This window comes from Hakea prostrata, chromosome 6 (assembly GCF_041222555.1).
Source record: "Hakea prostrata isolate BN-2017 chromosome 6, UWA_Hpros_2, whole genome shotgun sequence".
In the NCBI taxonomy this organism is placed as follows: Eukaryota; Viridiplantae; Streptophyta; class Magnoliopsida; order Proteales; family Proteaceae; genus Hakea; species Hakea prostrata.
This window is the reverse complement of record NC_142605.1, coordinates 34,904,519-34,918,109: the sequence shown is the minus strand read 5'-3', so window position 1 is coordinate 34,918,109 and position 13,591 is coordinate 34,904,519. Positions and strand designations below refer to the sequence as shown.

Below are 13,591 nucleotides of genomic sequence, written 5' to 3'. Positions count from 1 at the left end.
TTGGGGCTAGGGACCATCCCTATTTTTAACGAAGTTTTTTTTTTTGGTAAATAAGGAAGAAGTTAAATCTCAGATAGAACTAACTACTCATTTATTTTTATTTTTTATATTTGATTTTACATCTTCTCTTTTTCTCAACTTTTTCTGTTGTTCTTTGTATTTAATTTTTATATTATGAACAAAATATCTATAATTTTTAAATCTTTTGATTCACAAATGGAAGATTTATACCCGTTTGGTTGTATGAATTTCTAGATTCATGAAATCTAGAGATTCACCTTTTTACACTAAAAACGTGAATTTGTAGATTTATGGGTATAAGGTGAAATCTAGAGATTTCAACCCTACTATAAAAGCATTGAACATTTGAACCATGACTTCATAAATATCTTTTTAGGATGAATTTACAAATTTCATTCCAAAGATTCAGGCTAACCAAACAGTTAATTTTATGAGCAATGACTCCATAGATTTAAAATCTCTAGATTTTTGAAATATCCAAACTCAAGTAACTAAACAAACCCTAAGGTAACTCCGTAACTCTACTAGTATTCATTTAGTTTGCATCTAACCTTTTATTATTAAAATCATGTATTTTTTTATGTAATGTTGATTTTGTAAGACTTTATTTTACCTATAATTTTTAATGTGTAGGCCCCACACAATATGTGTCAACCCATATTCAAATATAATAAAATAATTAAGAAGTAGAACCTCCAATGGGCTTTATATAGGCCCACACAATACGTGTGGTGAAAAAAGTGTCAGTACTCCCCCGATTCAGACTCTTAGTTCGGCCCCCAATGTTGAATTCTGATTCTGCCCCTGTGTACAGTGTACCGATATGCTTTACATCCAAGTGTCAAATAATCCAACCTGTCCTACGTTAAAAACAATTGTACATGGACTTACTCATCCCACAAGTCTACCCTACCTTACCTGCTGGGATTGGACAATTGGGTGGACCAAAGATAGCATCTTTCGTCGACCTTTTCCATAATTGTACGGACAGACGTGGTATGTAAAAGTAAAACACCCGGCAATTTTTGGAATGGGGACCAAATAATGCAAGTGACTCTTAAATCAAATCGGCCTCTCAAACAAAATTTCCAGGGATTTAACTCTTCATGGTAGATCCGATGCAGCCTTTGTACCATTTCTGGCCAATGACGGTCAGACTTGGCCGGCCCCGAATCAGGCCAAATTCAATTGTAAACCGGGCTCAACCGGCTTTATACTTTGGCTAGAGATTTGAAACTGGTTCTCACGCTTCGGAAAATACAACACCTTATCCATAAGAGCATAGCCAACGAAAATAGAGCAGGCAAAGTGGCACTTACAGTGTTATCTACTCGCGAAGTGGTAGCAAAGCTTGGAACTGTCATGGCAGCGTTGAGCTGCCCATTTCAGCCCAAGAATTTCAAGAGTACTTCCAAGTTTAGGTCAAGGTCTTCAGTCTCTTGCTCAATGCAACCTTCACAGAAAAACATTAAGGTTTATTTAAATTGTCTCTTCTTGTTTTTAGAATTCTTATTTCCCATCAATTTGATATGAAACATCTAAGCTATACCTTCCCTCCTCCTTGTGTACGTTCATGGAAAACAGGTAGTAATCAATGGTGCAGCTAAGGAAATAGGTAAAGCAGCAGTAGTTGCAGTGACCAAAGCCAGAGGAATGGAGATAGCTGGTGCCGTGGATTCTCATCTTGTTGGAGAAGATATCGGAATTGTTTGTTCTACTTTCTCCATTTTACTTCAAATTCTAATATTATCCTTGTTCACGTTCTGTCATTACAGCATTTCTTGTGTAAAATTTTGTTGAGCAGGTGTGCGGCATGGAAGAAGCTCTGGAAATACCTGTCATGAATGATATCACCATGGTTCTGGGTTCCATCTCTCAGGTAATTGGCTCTCCCTCATTCGAGATATAGACATGTTTAATCTTTTTCCAATGAGCTCTGCTTTTACTGGATTTCTTTGCAGTTGAAAGCGACTGGGGTTGTGGTCGACTTCACTGAACCTTCGACTGTTTATGACAATGTCAAACAGGTCTATTACTCTTTAGACACTTACAAATACTTAATGGAAATGTTTCGCCAAGCTAAAGAGGGATACCTTCTCGTGTCCTCTCATCTGGCAGGCGACAGCCTTTGGCATGCTGAGTGTTGTTCATGTTCCTCGACTTAGCTTAGATACGGTAACAGCACTATCTGCATTCTGTGAGAAGGCCAGCATGGTGAGCTTGTGGTGAGATTGTTTCTGTGGTTTTCCTTTAATTTCTTCAATTTCTTCCCTCTTGGTTATGTGCTTTCCAACATATAAAAAACTCCCTCCTAATCTGTTTTGTTATTTTTCTTTTCAACCATTGGTTTAGGGTTGCCTGGTTACCCCTACGTTATCTATTGGATCTATACTCCTCCAGCAAGCTGCAATTTCAGCATCCTTCCATTACAACAACGTAGAAATTGTTGAATCAAGGCCAAATGCATCAGTAAGTTGAAGAGGATCATCTTTAGTTCTCAAGAATTCCTTCTAAGCAAAACATTGTATCAATTACAAAGGGCTAGCAATTCACTATTAACTATGCACCATGACTAGGTTTATTCACTGCCCCTGGCATGGTGGTTTTTAACAATCTAGGTATCTGTTGGTTCTATGTACCAGGGAAGAATTTCTCTCAGATAGAAATATATCTTACTGAAAGTTTTCAGTTTCAGTAATGGCAATTGGCAATGTGCCCCCTGGCCTCCAATACTTCACTGACACACTAATATCTGCACCTGTTCTACAGGAGTTCCCAACACCAGATGCGATCCAGATTGCCAACAATCTCTCCAACCTTGGCCAGATTTACAATAGGGAAGATATTTCAACGAATGTTTTGGTAAGATATAAACTGGAAGACATGAGTATTGACAACAAATTAGCAACTTATTATGCCTTCGTCAGACTTGTAATTCAATTTGTGTATGTCACAAAGAAAGATAAAATGGTGATGAAGCTCTGAGTTCATCATCAACAAGGAAATCAGTAAAATGTGCACCACAGAAAAAATTATAAATCAAAAAAAAAGAAATTTGATTAGGTGAGGAAATCAAGTTTGTGCATTATGAAATCTCATTATAATTATTATCGACCAAGGCAAGAGGTCAGGTTCTAGGAGAAGATGGAGTCCGCGTTCACAGCTTGGTACTTCCAGGGCTTCCCTCCAGTACAGCAGTTCACTTCTCTAGGCCAGGGGAGGTATGTTTCTGGGTGCACTTGAAATTAATGCAGTTTCTCTATCAACAAATCTCTAAAATGGTTGGTTCCAGGTTTACTCTCTTAAGCACGATATAACAGATGTAAAGTGCCTTATGCCAGGCCTACTACTGGCCATCAGGAGAGTAGTGCGGCTCAAGGTAGCCCTAGCTTCAAATTCCCTCCTCTACTCTCTTCAATTCCTCAGCCCTGCTTGAACAAAAAAAATTTATGGGTCTTTCTCTTGTTTTTCACAGAATCTAGTGTATGGATTGGAGAAGTTTCTGTAGGAATTCAATCTACTTCAGCCTAATCTAACTGAGCAGAAGACAGCACAGAGGAGATTCATTCATTGCTGTGGGCTTCAACAAATAGAGTACATTACTGCTAAGAGTATAAACATGTTTTAACTGCAAAACATTACTTTGAACTATCGATGACAACCTACTCAGATGTGAAGATTAATTAAGAGAGCATGAGAATTGAGAAAGTGCCCCGTTATTTTATTTCAAAGTGCAAAGTCAAAGCATTTTTGAGAGCATAAATACTTCTGTTCAGCTTAATTGGGGAGCCAAGTATTAGAGGTCATACTTCTAAGAAACTAAAGCAATTTACATAACTAAAATGAAAGATGTAGCGGTTCTATGAGCCAAATTTGATTATCCTACCTCAAAATTTTTTGTAATTCTCTTCTTTCTTTTTCTTTTTTGATGTATTTAACTTTCTCATTGAAGTACACATAAAATGGTTTTGAACAAGGTCTTTTAGGAGCTTTGCTGAATTAGATCAAAACAAATCTATCATGGCTAATTAAAACTTTACACTCTTCCTAGTCGAATTCAGGGAAAGGAAACCAAATGTAAATTGAGACAGAATACTAACCCAATGCAGTTGGATCATTTGCACTTGAAGAATTACAACACGATTAACCAAACCCTATTTAAGGTCTGTGGAAAATAAAGTGTGTGAAAGGCAAATGTGTCAGTCTGCCTCCAAAACCACTGAAATACCCTAGTTTCCTTCTTTTTTCCTTCCAATCTTCAGGTGCACCCCCAGCAACTCTGTATACATAATGAATCTTCTGGCAAAAAAAAGCAAAGTGAAAGCGGGTAATTTTGTACTGGGACAGTACCAGAATATGGGATCAGCAATCAAGAACTAAAAAGAAGAGGTTGATGAAGAGGATGGAAGGCTCTAAAAGGCTAATAATCAATAGCTAACCTAGGAAAGAAACTAGGAAATCATGAAGCAATTAAAACATTGTATCCCAGAATAACTAGAAATATAGAAACATAGCAGATTAAAACAACAGGAAAGAGACTATTATCATGCTAAACATATAATTCACGACAGTTTAACATCTACATTTCAAAGTTAAAATTTCAATCACAAATATATTTAATGCTGTACATCTTACAGAGACAACAATTCCCTTTCACTATTCTTAAAATCAAATGGAGGTCAATGCAAAGTGAAATTTTATAACCAAATGTGGAATGATTTAGAGGTAGTTTTATAGAGTAATGATTAGAAAATTTTATTTGCCTCTGTTCTAATTCTCAACACCCTTTCTTCTTACAGAGAAAGTAATCACGTCTATGTCAAAAAGAAAGCAGTAATCTGAATATCATTTTCACTTTTGGCTAGTGTAGCATTAAGGTTAATACCATTGACATGGTGTTTTTATTGCACCATAGAACAAATCAACCCAAATCTTCCTTCTGCCACAATTGCATCCCACATGAATTTCATGCGATCAGGCAGGAATCATAACCTTTTAGTCCATCAAATTTGTGAGATTTAATGGAACACGACCTCTGCAACCTCATTGGATTTCTGAAAAATGGAAAACCACTTCTGACCAATCTAGCACTATCAATTCGCTAACAAATAACATCATACTTCTTTGATCCTTTCAGTAAGTCAATAACCTGGAACCAACATTAAAAAATAGAAATAATAACAATGCTAATAAATTTGTTGGATACCCTGGATGTCAAACACGAAGACAATCACATTGAATACCCCATCCGTTCCTCAAACCACCTTATTAAAATTTCTGGTCCCCAACCCTCCATATAAAGATATAATTTTCCTTGCGGTGTTTTGAATTGGTATTGGACATTTTTTTGGGATCAATATTGGTATCGGTCATTAACACCCACATCAGTGTCACTATCCTATGTATCTCTTTTTCTAGGCCCAGATCGGTTGATCTTCTTCTATTAGCACCAACGTGCACTTATTGTGTGAGCAATTAATAACCTCTGTGGTCATAAATTCTAATTCTAGGACAAACAATCACCACTTATTGCTTATTGCCAACCCTCATAATGAAACCTCTTCCATTCAACTCATTCAATATATCCTACATCTCCCTCAACCCTGACCTTTCAGAGGATCCCTTACTTGCTGAATTACGAGCAGAAATACTACCCAAAGTCAAATGAATACTCCAAAACTAAATCAGATTAAGCCTTCTTTGGATTATTTTTTTCTCATTGAAGTACTGTTCAGAGATAGAATGTTTCAGGCTTTGATCTTCACATCCTACACCTGTTCTATGTCAGAGGCATGACAATATAAATGTTTAGAACAAATACTTTCTTATATAAATAATGTGTCCAACCGACCTCACTTCTGGGCAGCAATAGCAACAAATCATTTTACAGATTCATTACACAACTGCTTGCTTCTGATATTTCCCAGTCCACAAGGAAGTCATAATGATTGTGCAAAAGAAATCCAACAATCTAAATCATAGGAAATCTCCACATTGCCAATCATTCAAACGAACGGATAGAATTAGCAACATCAAAGTTCATCTTCTGTTATCCCCAAAAATGCCATTACTATTAGCTACTCCTGGCAGATACGGACCATATATAAGAGCTCACCTTCTGAAATCTGGTATACATAGGTTCGCTCATTAATTGCTTTGTTTATATATTTAACAGCGAATAAGAATTGCCAATTCAGTAATATGGGAAAAAGGAAAATCGTAGATCTACTTGAGAATATATACCTCGAGAAATATTCCGAAGTAGGAAAGTCCATCAAGAACACAAGCTTTTCCATGTCCTGTGCAACAATCAGAAACCAAAAACATAGACCCCGCGAAATGTTCAACAGTTCTCGTCCAGCAATATACCGAGAAGTATTTGTATATTCTCACGAACAGCGGCGGATGAATTCGAACCCTCGAAAGTATTCAAGAGAAGCAACGAACTGAAACCGAAACATTGTTGCTTCCGATCTTCCAGGTTTTCCAGAGAAAACGATGACTGTTGGTAGAAGGAAGGAACGAAATGCAAAAGCGCCATTACTTCACGAGTTGGCGCGAAACCTGGGCTGCGAGATCACCTAAATTGTTGATTTAATGGGTTTAAAATTAAATAAAGACTTTCCCACTTTCCAAGGAGAGTGAAAATGATATCCTATTTACCAAAAAAAAAATGACTATCCTGCTCTTGATCCATAGTTTTTTTTATTTTTTTAATTTTTTAAAATATACAATAGCTTTTTTTATATAGAGATAGAAATATTACATATTTCCTTAACAAAAGTTGAATCCACCACGTCTTCACTAAAAGACTAAAAGATGCAAAGAAGATCTTACCAATCAAGCAACCCTTGGTTGGCATGAAGATGGAAGGAGTTGAAGATACTCTAACTTTGCAATCCAATTCCAATCTCTCAAAACCATGAGGGTCCTGGTGCGTTTGCTAGTCGGTTGGCTTGACCAATGGAGTGATTGGACTGGCTTAGATCACCCGGATCCCAAGCCGTTGAGCGATAACCCAATGAGACATTTGGTTCATTGCTTGAGACACGTATAGTTCATATACTAGTCGTTCATGGTTGATTATCCACTAGATAACCAACTTGGTCTTCTTTTTCTAGGCCTCAAAAACTATTGCTGAAGAGGATTAAGGCTCATTTTGGTATGAATTATCATTCTCACTTATGAAAAAAAAATTATTATTTTAAATTGTTTGACATTTTCATTATTTAAAATTGTTTGGCATCTATTATCAGTTTTATTTTTATTTATAAAACAAAAAACCTCCAAAATTTTCTATTATGGATTATGTGAAGAATTTCACTATCTTCATTTAAGCACAAGTTTACTTAAAATTTTATAGTTAAGATGAGAGTAAAATAATCAAATACATATTCTTTTATAAAAGCCATACTTTTTCCCTTATTTTCTCTTTGTTCACCATTATTTTCTAACAAAGTTTTTTTTTTTTACACCAAACTTATTTTTTATTCCATAATTTATTTTTGACAAAATACCAAATCATTTTTCAGTCTTGACCAATGAAGAATTCTTGTACTTATTTTTTTTTGTTATAAATATTTTCTTCATTCACGTTACTGAGCAAGTGAAAATTTTCCCATCAGCTCGGCCACACACAAAAATCTATTTTCCAGCGTTGCCTTAATTAATGAGTCTGGATGCTCTACCCACATTGGGAGAATTTTTTTAACCCACATGGTTAATACATGACACACGTTCAATTTAAAAAGAAAATCTAATTTTGTGTGTGTACTTGAGAGAGAGAACATTTAAATTCCTACCTTTTCAAAATGTTCCCAAAGAAACAAAAAGAAAATACTGTCCCAACTCATTGCAGGAAGATACTGTTCCAACTCATTGCTCTTTTCGAGCTTTAGACCTGTTAGGCCTTGCCGGCTTTATGATATTGCCAAGCAGCAGTATCACAAGAGGAACAACAGTGCCGATGTAATACACGCTTCCAAAAGCTGACAGAGTCTCATGCAAGCTCAAGACCTAGGATGTAATGCAGGTAAATGTTAGAAGAAACACCATGTAAAACAAGTAAATTATAAAAAAAAAATGACTAGATAGAGAGAGGGGGGGGGGGGGGGGGGGGGAATGCATCGGATCTGAACTGACCATGAAACCAACAGCAGAATAATTCAAAATCAATAGCGTATATGCAAAGTTTGTAAACGTGAACATCTTCCTAACCAGAGCCATATTCTGAGGTACAGCTTGTTGCCATCTATAAATAACTGCTCATAAAAGGAAAAGGAAATGTCATCAACAAGTGTGTAACATGTTCATGAAAAAAATAATTATGTGATTCGAAGAAAACCTTTAGAACCCGCAATCATCAGAGCTGATTGGACAAAGAATATAATATATCCAGGATACAATCCCTGTAATTTCATTAGAAGTAAAGGAGAGTTACCATACATTAGACACGTAGGATTAGAAATCTGAATACTACAAATTTCCATGACCACCAGCAATCAAATTTTAGAGACACCAATACCAAACAAAAGATAGTGATAATGGCAAAGCAGACAACAACTAAAATGTTTTGGGTTCTCATTGTGTAGAATCACCAAAAATTAGCTTTTAAGGGGAATGTACAAGGGAGAGGGTTCAATGAGCAAGAAGAAGGCCAACTGCGACAATCAGATGCATCATTTATGAACTGAAACATGAAATATTGCAAGAAATTTTCTAGATTGGACAGATATAGCCATACTCACATGCCAAATAGCACTGACAGTCTGTGTAGCCAGCAATTGAAGGAAACCTGGTTTCTTCCCTTTCTGGATGAGCCTCTCATAAACATCTAAAGCAATAGAAAGTTTTTAGGTATGAAAATAATCATTCTCCCAAAAAAGGAAGGAAACAAACAAACAAAGAAAAAGAGCGAAAAAAAAAAACACCATCACCAAAATAAAGTGAAAGCTTCTTTCCCCCCCCCCCCCCACCTCCTGCAAAGAAAGGGGTGCCACGCGGGGGGGGGGGGGATATGCTTCCTCAAATTGCTACACCAAACATATGAAAATAAAAAAAAAAAATAAAACAAAAGTAACAAGATTTAGTGATCGTTGGATCAGATGACTTCAACATGTTCACAGATACACTTTCCCATATGTGGTCCTCCATCCCCTCCTTTTTTCATGGGGGCTGTTATTACTACGATTCAACATATTGACACTATAGATACAATCATACAGAGTTAACGTGAGCAGATTTGGAGAAATTCATGATGAAAGGATATAAGTAGAATCATAAAGTTGAAACTCACAATAACGCAGCCAAGTGCTAACTTGGATGTTCCACAAAAGGGGCAATTCAGCAGCACTCTTTGCAAACTCAACACCAAGAACATCGACATTTTTAGCACTATCCCAACGCGGTTTTGTGGAATCTGACCAACCACTGAATCCAAGACCAGATATAATCATGGAAGCTTCTGATATTGACCAGATAAAATAATACTTCCAGCGTGCTGTGAAGCCAGCCATGTACTGGTAACTGAGCCGTTTCCAGAATCCCCATTCCTGATAGACAGGATCAATAAACCTGGACAGTGGGAAATGTGGTGCCAGGTACAAATACAATCCCATGCAAATGGCAGCTTGAATTAGAGCTCTAATCGATGCACCATAAGGTGATGGAGCTGACCCTTCTGTATCGTTCCAAATCTGCATGAGACAGTAAGACGGTGTTAAAAGACTAAACTAGCTTCATGTAGAACAATACCAACAAAAAAAAAAGGGTGAAAACATGAACCTACCCCCTTCTGTTCTGTCCAGTCAAGATAATCCTTCATTTCGTAAACTGGTCCAGCAAAATGAGTTCCACAACAGAGGCAGTAGCCGAAGTACTCAATCAGAGAAGGTACCCGATGCAACCGGTTTTTCTTCTGTGCTTCACGCAGGCCCTCTTCTTTCAACAATCCATCATTGCAATTAATTGCACATGAGATGACTTTCAGAGTCAACACCATTAAAGCTCCTATATCGGAGAAAAAGATATTAGAGCAATTTTTTTTTTTTTTTTGAGAGAAGTTATAATACCCTATTCTTGAACAAATTAATGATTAAAATACCCTATTCTTCCCCCCCAAAAAAAAAAAGAAGAAGAAGGAAGAAGAGCCACGAAGGTAATCAAGTTATTTGGAGTTTGGCTTGTGACTGCCTCTGTGCATAATTGTGGTCAAACAGAAGACAAGCATGATGGCCAAACTGTTACCAAGCTACAGACATTTAGAATTTAACTTCAGAGCAAGAAAAATGGAACTTGTAAAAATCCAAAGTGGAGTTACAAGAACCCCCCTAGATTCTTAGAAATGGATACCTTATCAGTAGACTCTCTTTCCTCTCCCACTAATATAAGTTTTATGCTATGCCAAAAGAAATAGGGTTTTAAGTATCGAAATTATCAAGTTCCTTCATGTCAACGAATGTACCTCCATATACAATACAGAGGAAAAATTCAATAGACTAGAACAGGAACCTAGTCAAACTAGGAAACTGAACAAATGAAACATCCTAACAAAAGGAAACCATGACAGAGGGGTCCTATCATATTACATATCTCTTGACACTCCTTTTTGCGCATACAGAACAGACATGGAATTTTGTTTTGCCACATCTTAACACATAGCAGCCAAGGTAGCAACCCTCTTGGGTCTACATCATCCAACATCCCACTCTGCCAACATGTCCCTAATCATAAGATAAAGGCACATTAGCCTGCATAGCAAAAGCAACCCCCAGTGACTGCAGCCATCAGACAAAACAGCACTAAACATAAACAGCTCCAAAAGTAATTGAAAGGGGGCAAAATTAAAAAAGAAAATGACTATCCACCAGAGATATTCTCAGCCTTTTGGTGATATTAAAGCACCACAGATACAAAGCTTTTGGAAGTTATAGAAGGCCCTCATCCTACTTATTGTAAGAATCAAATAATCATCTGAATGACCTGTTCAAAGAGTAAAAGAACACATTTGTGAGGTTTCGAATGGTGTTTACCAGTAGCATCTATGCCTCCTTCCTTCCATGCATCTCCACTCATGTAGTATACATGGCTACAAAAGAAAAGAGGAAGAGTCAACAATCTCCACTCATATGCATCTCCACTACTGTTGTATACATGTCAGGAAAATCCAAAGACACGTAAAGAATCCTTAAGTTTTCTCTTTCTATATCCCCACCTTTATTTTAGTGCAAGCAGGTGCACATTTGCTGGGAACAAGTTTTTTATTTTCTCTTTTTCTTTTGAGGGGCAGGTGAATAACAAGTAAACTTCATTGCGTAAATCAAAATAGTACAACGTGCCTGGCCATAACTAGTTCCAAGTATATTAGTTTAATTAACAAGGAGTATTTACAACCCACTTCAGTGAGTAAAAACTCATAAGTCATATCATTGGTATATGCTAATGGAAGCCTTAAATATACATATCTTTTTATTTATTAATGCATCAGAAATTAGAGTCATGGAACACAAGTGTAAGCATTCTTTAACCATAACTGCAAGCACCATAATCACCTAGATGCAGATCCCAAGATGTTTGGCAAGAAATATGTCAAAAGGACTTCATAAGAATAGAACTGGTTCTCCTTAAGTGGTGAAAGGACCAACCAACCATGGGTTAGGCCACCCCTATAGGGCCAATTTTTATTTGCTGATATAGGCAAAAAAACTGTTCACGTCATTCTTCATGTACATATAGTTACAACTCATATTTTGCCTTGATGGATATTTCCAGAAGATCTCAGCAGCCCCTACATGGATTTCAACTGAAGTTCTGAAGATTGAATTTGAAGAATGAAGATTTTTCTTAATTCCCGAATTTAGTTGTTTCTATCCATTATAAGTAGTTTCTAAATCTTAGAAAGTTTCCATATTGATCCCATGTAACTGCTGAGAAGATTAGCCATAATCCTCAGCAAAGAATCTGTTTTCAATATTAGTAGTTTCTATTTTGTGGACAAGCCTCGAGCGCCTGCTATACATGTATAGACTGTTCACAGCCTCCATCATTTAAATTAATGAAGGAGCATTTTTTTTTTGTTGCAACCTTTTGTCTTGTCCATGTTTGACTGATAAGAAACACTATGACATCGCAGTGAAAGCTCAACACCCAGATAATCAGTCCTTAGCGGAGTTAGCAGCACGTCATCTGCCCAATGTGCTTGCTGCAACAGATAATCAGTCCTTAAAGCATTATATTAATGGTGATATCCCTGCCCCTTCTTGTATTCACAACGTATTGGCTGACACTGCTGTTCTTAAACAGCATTCCAATAGTTGTATGGTAGTGTATGTTCCAAGGGCCAGCAACATTGTTGTCGATTCCCTGGCCAGAGGGTGCTGCCGTTGACAAGCACAACACTTTGGCCCCTATCCACTACTTGGCTGCAAGTCCAGTTGCTAGTTTGCAGTCCTGGGCTTTGCTTGTCTTATTAACGAATTTGTCTTACCAACAAAATAGGAGGTCTGGAGTGTACTCTGGACCTTGATCATATAGTAATTTAAAAAATGACAAATGAACAAAAAGTTTGTAAATGTAAATTCAGAATAGTAGCTTCTAGGTAGAAACACAAACATATACTAGAGACAATCTATTTCTCACGGACGGGGAAACTACCTACTTGCTGGTATCGCGCAAACAAACCACATATCATTCTCTTCAGTAAAACAGAAATGCAATTTGAGTCTCGAAAACAGAAACTCTAGAAGTAAATTTAGAACCAGTAAACTAAACAAGTTTAAAAAAAATGTTCGCCTCTGGATCGGACACTGAGATACTGTCAGTTTGGGATGGAAAGCTATCAAATTTTCTTATTTTTTTTAGCATTAACAATAAAACATAAATACTCAATGGTTTCTAAGTCTTTGAACCGGACTTTTTGTCCTTCACAGAATAGCAGCATGTACGCACCTAGATTTAAGCGAATCGAGCTCCAAAGCATCCAAATTAATAAGCGGATCCAGAAAATATATAAGTGGAGAGCGCACTTTTATTGTCCCAAAACCAGATGAAAGGAGAAGAATAGCGAGATTCATTCAGAGTCAAGAACATACCATCCAATGAGATAACCAAAGCCGGCGAAGAAAGTGATAATTCCACATCGACGGCGAAACAAGACCATGGATAAGTATCCTATCGACATGGGAACTAAAAAGTGAAGGTTGGACGAGAATCCGAAAGAAAGATAAGACAAAAGAACTCCAGAGGCGGCCGCATAGATATGCTTTGGAAGTGTTCCGGGGACAAATCTCCTTAGAAAGCTCACCGGTAAAGTGGCGATGAAGCAAAGAAGAAATCGAAGGACGGGCACTGACACTCCAATTGCCGACGCCATGGATTCCATCTCGAGCTCCATGGCTCTCCTGTGAGTTGTGACTGCAACCAAACAACTTCTGCAATCAAAGTTAAATGAGGATCTTTGTCCCTAAACTTCAGTTAAACCACAACGATGTTGATGAAGATGAATTTATAATTATTAATTAATTCATTTATTTATTTAGGTCTCGTGAGTTGTGATTCGTTAATTGCGAATTTC

At 37.0% G+C, this 13,591-nt stretch overlaps 2 protein-coding genes across 2 annotated transcripts; one reads left to right on the top strand and one right to left on the bottom strand.

Annotated features, from left to right (window-relative positions):
- The first annotated feature begins 1,278 nt into the window (after window positions 1–1,278).
- CRR1 (Dihydrodipicolinate reductase, bacterial/plant) lies at window positions 1,279–3,745 on the top strand. Its single transcript, XM_089159727.1, has 10 exons — window positions 1,279–1,494; window positions 1,606–1,728; window positions 1,826–1,900; window positions 1,983–2,048; window positions 2,140–2,235; window positions 2,374–2,490; window positions 2,791–2,883; window positions 3,141–3,242; window positions 3,314–3,400; window positions 3,497–3,745. The coding sequence occupies exons 1-10, from the start codon at window positions 1,384–1,386 to the stop codon at window positions 3,527–3,529; spliced, it is 903 nt and encodes a 300-aa protein (XP_089015853.1). The 5' UTR covers window positions 1,279–1,383; the 3' UTR covers window positions 3,530–3,745.
- A 3,685-nt stretch (window positions 3,746–7,430) lies between these two features.
- LOC149013608 (lysophospholipid acyltransferase 1-like) lies at window positions 7,431–13,506 on the bottom strand. Its single transcript, XM_089159387.1, has 8 exons — window positions 13,110–13,506; window positions 11,052–11,107; window positions 9,809–10,029; window positions 9,317–9,716; window positions 8,769–8,854; window positions 8,366–8,429; window positions 8,164–8,282; window positions 7,431–8,037 (listed from the first exon to the last, which is right to left on the bottom strand). The coding sequence occupies exons 1-8, from the start codon at window positions 13,409–13,411 to the stop codon at window positions 7,897–7,899; spliced, it is 1,389 nt and encodes a 462-aa protein (XP_089015513.1). The 5' UTR covers window positions 13,412–13,506; the 3' UTR covers window positions 7,431–7,896.
- Window positions 13,507–13,591: the final 85 nt, after the last annotated feature.